This window comes from Sinocyclocheilus rhinocerous, unplaced genomic scaffold (genome assembly GCF_001515625.1).
Source record: "Sinocyclocheilus rhinocerous isolate Xijiao unplaced genomic scaffold, SAMN03320098_v1.1 scaffold192, whole genome shotgun sequence".
Classification (NCBI taxonomy): Eukaryota; Metazoa; Chordata; class Actinopteri; order Cypriniformes; family Cyprinidae; genus Sinocyclocheilus; species Sinocyclocheilus rhinocerous.
The window spans coordinates 1,663,186-1,673,343 of NW_015627892.1; the positions used below are offsets into that span (position 1 = coordinate 1,663,186).

Consider the following 10,158-nt stretch of genomic DNA (forward strand, 5'->3'; position numbering starts at 1 on the left):
AGGCCATGACTGGATAAATGTGAGTCAGATTTGAAGAAGCACAGATACACAAAAATAGTACAAATTATATATATATAGGCCTATATAGTAACGGCAAACAAATGATGACTTGGCTAAATGTAAATTGTACATAAAATATACAGCAAATATACTAGACCAGTTATTCTAGAGTTATTACAGCTGATTTTAATAGGATTCCTGGCGTATATTGTAACATCAGTGAGGCGCCCTCCAACCGAAGGCATTACTGCACGCCTGCAGCGCGGCGCCCCAGTGCAGGAGCCTTTCCCACTTCGCTGCTTGCTTCTTGCGCATGCGCCCTGTTGCTCATTGTGTTCGCAAAGATGGCGTTGAGTAAAACATTTGGACAAAAACCAATAAAATTTCAACTCGAGCAAGATGGGGATTTTTACATGATAGGTTCAGAGGTACGTTTTCTGTCTCACAGAGAATTACGAGTATGTTTACATATGATATGCGTTAATGTAGCCATTATATTAACAATAAAACATCATCCTCTTTGTTGGTTGTTGCCTGTTAAAGATGCTGTTATCTCCATATCGACGTAATTAATGAATGATAAAATGATCAATAGAGCTTGCAATCATGCCCGTTTCTTTATAAAGTGAAGCACTTGTCTATCCGAGCTATAAAAGTCAAGATTTTTTGCGATTTTTATTCGGGCCAAACAAGTTGGCAGATAACGTTATAAATATAGCAGTTTGTCATTTAAACGCACCATAAACATGTTAAATGGATAGTTCACACAGAAAATCAAATTTCTGTAATTATTTACCCGTTCTCGTGTTGTCCCAAACCGTTATGATATTATTTTATTTATTTTTTCCATTGGAGCACAAAAGGAGATGTTCAATACAATGATGGGGACTGACAGTTTCAGTCTCCATCCACTTTCATTACATCTGGTTTCACAGTGAAAGTAAATGGTGACCGAGAACATTATGCCTAACGTCCCCTTTTGTGTTCCACAGAAAAAAGAAAAGTCATACTAGTTTGAAACGACACGAAAAGAAAAACTCTTTTAACTGAACCATTATACACTGTCACTTCCTTTTAAGGCACCACAGGTGAACTGGGTAAAAAACTGTAACTAGATATCACCATAATTTCCTGGTTGATTAATCATAATCACAGTACATTAAGACATTAAGCATATTCATATTATTATTATTTATTGTTTGTATTACAAGTTTTCTGAAATGGTATGTTTAAGTCGGATTAAATATGCACTTATTTGCACACATTTCCAGAACAGAACTCTGAACACTTCATGTTTCATTTTGTTGTTACATTAGAGTTAAGTTTTTACAAGGGGGTTTTGTTGTCTCTTTTTATCATGCCATAAATCAGAAAATACTATCAAAATTCCCCATGTTTTTAGAATAAATTCTCATATAAACCAGTTAAATAATATATGAGCAAACCTCTCTGTAAAAAACCTTCAGAATATAGACAGGAATAAAGCTGTATACAGGTGCATCTCAATAAATTAGAATGTCGTGGAAAAGTTAATTTATTTCAGTAATTCAACTCAAATTGTTAAACTCGTGTATTAAATAAATTCAATGCACACAGACTGAAGTAGTTTAAGTCTTTGGTTCTTTTAATTGTGATGATTTTGGCTCACATTTAACAAAAACCGTATGTAGGTGCTATTGAGGTAAAGATGTGTGGCTTAATGCGGGAGAAAAAACTCATCTTGAGAAAACTTCCTTTAGATAGGTATTGAAATTGATGCAGATAGATAGATTCAAATACATAAAGTGTAATAAAATTGTATGGAAGCAAAAAAAAAAGCCCAAAATCTCAAAAGTGTCCAGTGCATGAGGAAGAAGAAGAAGGAAAAAAATGGTTTTGCCTGTAGTGTCTTGCTTTAAGGTTTTTTTTTTTTTTGCTTAATCTTGCTGTTTAGGTTGGAAACTATCTGCGTATGTTCAGAGGCTCTCTGTATAAGCGGTACCCATCACTATGGAGACGTCTCGCATCCATGGAGGAGAGGAAGAAAATTGTAGCATCATCACACGGTAAGTGATTCCTTTCCCTCTAAATGGTCTTAAGTCCAGAAAGCACCCGTAAGCAGCACCTACCTCATAGTCTCCTATTTCTGCTTCTGGACAGAAGTTTGTGCAGTGTTCTTTTTGTGTTAGATCATGGTTACACAAATTTAGCCACCAGTGTGACCCTGCTGAAGGCGTCTGAATGTGAGGAGATCTTCGAGGGGAATGATGAGAAGTACAAGGCTGTGTCCATCAGCACAGAGCCTCCGGCATATCTCAGGTAAGGAGACCGGTGGTCTCCGTTTATGTGACATACAGGTCTAAATGCAAAACAAGGAAGAAGGAAAAAATATAGAATAAATGCAGTACTGGGGTTGTTTTTATTACAAATATGGACACTTCCAGGCAGTTTTGTGAATGGAAAATGGCAAAAAAAATTTATATACATTTTTGAGCAATGTATTCTATATAAATTATTTAGATAAAGATAATTTATTGTTTTTAAATATTTTTGAGTGAATTTATTTTTTCATTTAATTCACGGAATATTTTAGATTTGCCTGTATTTGTTCTTTTGGAGTTTATGTTGTTGCAACTCTATATCTGAACTTAGGGAGCAAAAGGCGAAGAAGAACAGTCAGTGGGTACCCACCCTGCCCAACAGCTCCCACCACCTGGACGCAGTGCCTTGTTCCACCACTATCAACAGAAACAGAATGGGACGTGACAAGAAAAGGACCTTTCCATTATGGTGAGATGAGTAATGAGAGTTTGACAAGTTCTCCCTCTGTTTTATGGATTTTCATCCATCTATTAGCTTTAAAAACAAAAACTACCATTCAAAAGTTTGGAGTGAGTAATTTATTTATTTATTTATTTTTTAAAGAAATTAGTACTTTTATTCAGCAAGGCCACATTAAATTTATCAAAATGTGTATTTCAAATTGTTGCTGTATATTAATATTAAGCCACACAACTGTTTTCAACATTAATAATAATAAATGTTTCTTGAGCACCAAATCAGCATATTAGAATGATTTCTGAAGAATCATGTGACTTTGAAGACTGGAATAATGGCTGCTGAAAATTAAGCTCTGGCATGACTGTAATAATTGTATTTAAATTTTAAAATGTATTAAAATCGAAAACTATTATTTAAAATTGTAATAATATTTTACAACATTACTGTTTTTACTGTAGCGAATAAATGCATCCCTGTGGTGAGCATAAGACACTTTGTTTTTTCTAAAATATTTTTTTAAAGTCTCCCGACCTCAAACTTTTGATTGGTAGTGTATATGCTAGCATACTTCTAAATGCTGACAACATGAAAGAGATGAAAATATGCAAATTACCCCATGATTTACTCACCCTCAAGTCATGCTAGGTGTATATACCTTTATTCTTTCAGATGAATACAATATAATAACATATTTAAATGACTAAATGTAAATATTTAAACATGTGCTGGCTCTTCCAAGCTTTATAATGGCAGTGAATGGGTTGTGATGTTCAAAAGACCATAGAAGTCCAATAAACTGCGTCCAGCCATCATAAATAGTGCTCCACACGGCTCTGGGGAGTTAATAAAGGCCTCCTGAAGCGAATTGATGCTTTTTTGTATGAAAAATTTCCATATTTAAAGCTTTCGTTAACTTTAAGTTCTAGCAGTCTTTACAGTTTTTCCCTTTTGGAAAAACAGCATAGTTATTTATGACAGTTTCATCCAATATGACGCTACTAGAATGAAAATGCCCCTCTAATGCTTCTGTATGAAATATTTCAGTAGGAACGAAAATGAGTTCATCAAGCTTATTTGATGGGTCGTTTAAACATTTCTTAGATTAGACCTGTCAGAAATCATCAGGATGTTACTCAGTATGTTATCTAAATGTAATTAATAAATGTAAAATTCTGGGTAAATGTTTAAGCCACGGTTGATTACTATGGTTGATTGTTATCAGGGCAATATCAAACCAGAGGATGTTTACTAAGGAACAAAACCACATTTCCGCTACATACAGTGGGTACGGAAAGTATTCAGACCCCCTTAAATTTTTCACTCTTTGTTATATTGCAGCCATTTGCTAAAATCATTTAAGATGACTGGGTTGTTTGGGGTCAGCAGATGAAGCAATAGTCCAAAACACTGGCTTGTTTTTGCTAAGAGGTTTTTTCATGTATGTTGTTTATCGCTGACAGAATCTTTTCCGGTTGTGTTATGAAAAGCAAATACTCTTGATAGGCTAATTTTTGTTTGGACATGCTGAAGTTCCTTCTTCCTGACCTTCCACATGAGAAGATAACCTGATGACGGTCCAAACACTCAGAAAGTCCCCATTTTTATGACAAACAAAAATTAGTCAGATGTGGTTTTAGGTCCTCAATTGACCCTACATCATCTTATGACAAGTGGACTTCCTCCTTGAATATTTAGCTGTCTGTAATGCCCCCTGCAATACTGTCAACAACACTCCCTTTTGAAGGCTTTAGTAAATCTCAGTGATTGGCTGTAGTGAGACAGTTCAGACTGGAATGCAGCCAACCAGCTGTTGGTTTCAAGCATTGCTCCAGTGTGTTCAAAACAACTTTATTCTGCTGTCATTACTTACAAGACCAGCGTTTTAAATCCCTCACATAATCACATATGTAGGTTGTTAAATATTGGGGCATTTGTTGTGTCAGAAAAGGACAGGACATGAAGGAAAATTGTCGGCTGTTGTTCAGAATGTGGCGTTTAACAGCACATGGTGCTACTTAACAATAGAGTGTGTTTATGGGTCTCTGCTTTTTTTCAATGCATAGTTTCGATGACCACGACCCTGCAGTCATCCACGAAAATGCTTCCCAGGCAGAGGTCCTGGTGCCTATCCGCCTGGACATGGAGATTGATGGGCAAAAGCTCAGAGATGCCTTCACCTGGAACATGAATGGTAAGGTGGAAAAAAAATTGAAAATGTGTTGCTTTTCAACAGTAATGCATATGAAAAGCAAAGACATACAAGATTAATTTGTGCTAAATACATTTAAGCACAGAAGTGTAACTCTGTCTGCTTTTGAATCTCCAGAGAAACTTATGACGCCAGAGATGTTTGCTGAGATCCTGTCTGATGACCTGGACTTGAATCCTCTTACCTTCGTCCCTGCTATCGCCTCAGCCATTCGACAGCAGATCGAGTCCTATCCTACCGACAGCATTCTGGATGAGCAGACGGACCAGAGAGTCATCATTAAGGTGTGTTTTAAAATGGTATCCAAATACAAATAGAGGTTAATAGGGCTTAATTAGTTAAACTGACTTAGCTTTTCATGTCAAGGCCTGATTAATGTGTGTCTGGAAAATGGTCTTGTTGCGTTAAACACTGGCCAATCATAATGCATGTGGTTAATTCCGTTGCCAACCTGCATTGTGCTTTCAGCTAAACATTCACGTGGGGAACATCTCTCTAGTGGACCAATTCGAATGGGACATGTCAGAGAAGGAGAACTCGCCAGAAACATTCGCTTTGAAGCTCTGCTCTGAGCTGGGCCTCGGAGGAGAGTTTGTCACCACCATTGCCTACAGCATCCGCGGACAGCTCAGCTGGCATCAGAGGACGTACGCCTTCAGGTGGGCAACATGCATGCACTTCCAATAATGGCCAGTGGGTTAATGCTCAAACATCAGCTTGAGTTCAAGTTCAGGTTTCTCACTTTTGCTTTCTCGTATACACAAGCACAAAATGTTCATTCTTGTTCCCAGTGTGTGCTGTAGGGCAAAACTATTGCTAGAAAATCCATGTGCCTTGGGCTTTTAGTTTCAGGATGCTGATGGTCCATTTTAATGCGGTAGTCCATAAATGAGGTAGTTGCTTGGTTTTCGATGCACAAGCCCCTCCAAAAACACTGGATTCCCTGTAGAGTCATTTTAGGACCGTTGCGTGTTTTCAAAATCACTGCTTGCCATGATTTATACGTGCTGAGGGCCTAAAGGAAGACTCGCTGTGGTTTGCCTCTCTGTGGCTTATACTGTTGAGACATGATTTGTTCTTTAGTATTTATAGATACCACCACCTCACTGTCATAAGCCAGAGAATGAATGATTTCCCTAGCCTGTAATGTTGCCTTGGAATTTACCCAATAATCATGAGGTATTTTGTAAACCGAATGAAAAACGATATGAAACTATACATTCCGTTACAGTGATCCAACTTCTTTGAGTGTAGTCTGAATTTTTTCGCTTACCACAAAAACTTGCTGACCAGTGAGAGAGATGCTTATGGGTTAGGTATTGAGGATGGATTTCTAATCACTGTAAAGCTAGGAACTACTGTGATAAAACCCATAATAATAACAGTAATAATAATGATCTATTTCAGTTACATTTTAGATTTAGGTTAATGTATATTTAAGCATGTGAATGACTTTACTGCATTTCTGAAGCCTTGGTGAGCAATGCTTTAAAAGAATTGCTTTGAGATTTCTTTCAAAAAACCTTTTTTTTAACAGTAGTGTATGTCTCGTATGTATATGTTGGTGTTCTTGCATGTGATATTTATGTTGATATCTGTGTTTGTTTGTCCTGTATCTATATCCTGTGTGTCTGTAGAGATGTCAGCGGCCTGATTCCATTTAAATGAATGATTTACTGTGTTCTAAGGTCGTATCGAGGGGAATTTCCATTAATGTTTATTATGTGGTCATATACAAACAAACACACACAGCATGTCTTGTTTATGCCACTAAATTGAGACCATCTTTAATGCGGTCTGTCTGGCCTATACACTGGTTCTTTACAATCTCATTTATTTGTCCAACAGCAAGCAGACAACCGTTCAAGCATTGTGACTTCTCTTTATTGTGCCTTGAAGCAGTTTTATGTGTGTCTTTCTTCCTCAGTTGGTTATAAAATAACTTTAACTCTATACAGCTATTTTTCTCTCTGCAGTACAGACCACATTGATTTTTTTTTCTTCATAATGTTGCATGGCTTGCAACCCTACGTTTGCCTTTTAAGGATCGGGATTTGTGGGGCATAACCAGTTAGCAGTACAATGTCAGTAGATCATAAATGGCACATTATTTGCTTTGTGGCTTAGTTAGAACTGTTAAAATGTTACAAGATCACGTTTTTGTTTCATTCTTTGTGATTAACTTCATTGCTTCTTGTTTTTGCTTTGCTATAACCTTCTAATTGTTTGCTTCTCCCACTGTCTGTTCCAATAGGTCTGATTTCAGGTCAATATACTTCAACATTTCTTGATCTTCTCTTCCTCTTACCCCCCACGTTTCATTCCCTGGGAAGCTGAGTACCTTCATCTCTTCTTATTTTTTATATCTTTGCAGCACTTGTCCCTGTATATGGACATGTTGTGAATGTATAATGCAGGGTTCTTTTCTAGAAATGACAGAAATAGCATAAACCTAGTGATACCAGAACAGACAGTGGTTTGGTGACTGTTCTGTTTGACCCCTGCATGTGCTGCCAAAGCATGGCTTTTATTTTTGTATGATAGTTAGAAGTAAATCGTATGAATATAGAAATAGTTTTTCTTAACAAAAGTTTAAAAGATATTTCTAGAAATCATCACCTCTATTCCTCAGTGGTCATCAGTGAAGCATCATTGGGATTCCATGATGTTTAATTTATGCTGTCCACTTCTGACTCCATATGGCTCTTTTCCTGTAGCGAGAACCCATTACCAACTGTGGAGATTGCCATTCGGAACACAGGTGATGCCGACCAGTGGTGCCCTCTGCTGGAGACCCTGACAGATGCAGAGATGGAGAAGAAAATCAGAGATCAGGACAGAAACACAAGGTAAGAAAGATGCTCAAATTAGGCCTCACCTATTAGACACCATTTTATTTTATATATTTTTATTCTATATTTTATTTTAATACATTTTTTGCAATTGGTACATGTTATATTTTATTCCCTGTTTCTTGGCATGCATAATATTTATAAATAATATGTATTACTATTAGTATTACACATGAATCTTTTTTTTTTCCACAGGCGTATGCGACGACTTGCCAACACCGCCCCTGCCTGGTAAAAACAGGACGTTGTTGATGCTGCCTCTCAATAAGCTCACAGTCTCATTAAGGGCCTCAGGGTCGCTGGAAGCCTTTGCACAGATCCACACAGCTCTAGATAACATTCCTCCAGTCTTCTGACCTCCTCAACCCACACAGCATTACACACTTTCTTAATACCAGGCCTTTAAACTCTTATCTGGCATCAGCCAGGTTTTACAGTGCTCACAGGGACTGCTCGGACGTCTTATTAGAATGCCTGTTGTTGCCGTTTCTCTGGTCTCCAGTTATAGAGACATCTGTATAATCTTATTGTAAGAACAGGATGTTGAGAAAGTTTGGTTGAGTATTGTGTTTTTCGTCAAAGGTGCTAATGCGAACTATGAACTTGACTTGCTTTTTTTTTTTTAAATAAAGACAATGGTAAATTTTATGCCTGTGATTCTCAATTTTTGTATGACTTGTTATTTTTTTCTTCCCAGCACTAAGATATTACACTTTGAGTCTTGGCAATTCCTTGCTTAAAAGCTGTGAGAACTATAAATCGATATTGGTTTGTACATGTATGCACAAAAATAACAATAATGTTTTTTTAATATCTGTTTCAGAAGTCATTTATGTCTGAACGCTCATTTGCGGTCTCGTTCTGTGCTCATCAGCTGGGCCTAAAATCTGTTCTCCTAACCACATATGTCATGCAATGTGGACCGCTTGCTTCAGTTTCCAACGCATTCTTTTGAAATGTTAGATGATGTGTCTTTAATGTGTATGGAAACTGGAAGGAGTTCAATCAAAACCTAGAAAGCCCTCATTAGCCGATGCCTGTGATAGATTATGCATTCCCATAATCCTGTGCCGATCTATCACAGCACATGCAATTGGTGGTTCTATAAAAAGTAATGGAAATACAGTAGAGTTCCAACCCCCTTGACATTTGATGTACTGACATTCTATTGTTCGCTAAAAGGACATCCGGCGACTCCAATAACAGTACATGATGAAAGAAGTTTGGCTTGATCAACTTTTCAAACATACATTGAACATACTTCGAATGGAATGCATGTTGTTAGCTATAAAATAGATCTTACTGGTGTAATCAAACTGCTTTACCTGATCATGCGTGGCTGCATCCCTAGGACTCTGGAAAGCCATATTGTTTTCAAGTTTTCTTTACCTTTTCTTGTTCTTGACCACTAAAACCAAAGTACAAGAATCCTTCAGAATTTTATGTGTGATTAAAGTATTAAAAAGGAAACACTATTGTAATAGGCTACTGAAGTGACTTACTAGTGGAAACCACAATGAAAAGGATTACACAGCATTTCTGCATTAGTCACACTTGATAACAGTTCACTGAAAGTTCTGTCAGTAAACAAACTAATAAAAATCGTGAAACCCTGAGGTAATTATTCTGAGGAGTTACCTAGTATCTGAATGTGAATATAATACAATCTGACCATGAAATATCATTTACAAATTACCACATGTGCCAAACGAACATACAACAGTTAAAATGTGAATTAATGACAAAAAGAAGCTATAATTGGCTTGATTTTTATATTTCGTTAGATCTTACCAGCTGATTTTTTTATGTTATGTATGCTTCTGCTGTTATGTCATCAAGATAAGATTCATATTCAAGACATGTGAGAAGTGAGTGCACTTCGGAGTGAGCAGAGCACAGTGGTGTTCACTTTAAATGGAATTTGCCCAGAAAGAGTTACAAATCTAACTTTTGAACACCTGTGATCTATTATTAAATCTACAGCACTGCAGATATGGCTTTGTACAAGGGAAAAACAAACTCTTCTTCCACAGTTGAAGCACTTTTGTCAGGGCCCAAATGATGTTTGACATATATGAAATCTGATTTACATCTTAATAGTTTTTCAAAGAAACATGAAATTAGTGTCCGATCTTTCATCGTTTGTTTGCCATCGCTCGGGAAAACAATTTGAACATTCCAGTCTTATGAAGATCAGCTATCAGCCTAAGGGACGTTACTGTCAGTGCTTGAATAACAAACTGGAAGTCTGACTCTCTTACATGACTTTTAATCATATCATGATTCAAACTGATCAGGATCAGTCATGATTTTGAAGAATGACTTTTATTCTGCTCA

At 36.9% G+C, this 10,158-nt stretch overlaps 1 protein-coding gene across 2 annotated transcripts; it reads left to right on the plus strand.

The window, feature by feature from the left end:
- The first annotated feature begins 289 nt into the window (after positions 1 to 289).
- smarcb1b (SWI/SNF related BAF chromatin remodeling complex subunit B1b) lies at positions 290 to 8,454 on the plus strand. Of its 2 annotated transcripts, XM_016548271.1 has the most exons (10): positions 290 to 428; positions 1,934 to 2,045; positions 2,190 to 2,298; positions 2,632 to 2,769; positions 4,824 to 4,951; positions 5,087 to 5,253; positions 5,438 to 5,628; positions 7,224 to 7,235; positions 7,687 to 7,818; positions 8,017 to 8,454. In XM_016548271.1, the coding sequence occupies exons 1-10, from the start codon at positions 345 to 347 to the stop codon at positions 8,054 to 8,056; spliced, it is 1,113 nt and encodes a 370-aa protein (XP_016403757.1). In that variant the 5' UTR covers positions 290 to 344; the 3' UTR covers positions 8,057 to 8,454. The 2 variants fall into 2 exon arrangements, with proteins under 2 accessions (XP_016403757.1, XP_016403758.1); XM_016548272.1 differs by lacking the exon at positions 7,224 to 7,235.
- The last annotated feature ends 1,704 nt before the right edge of the window (positions 8,455 to 10,158 follow it).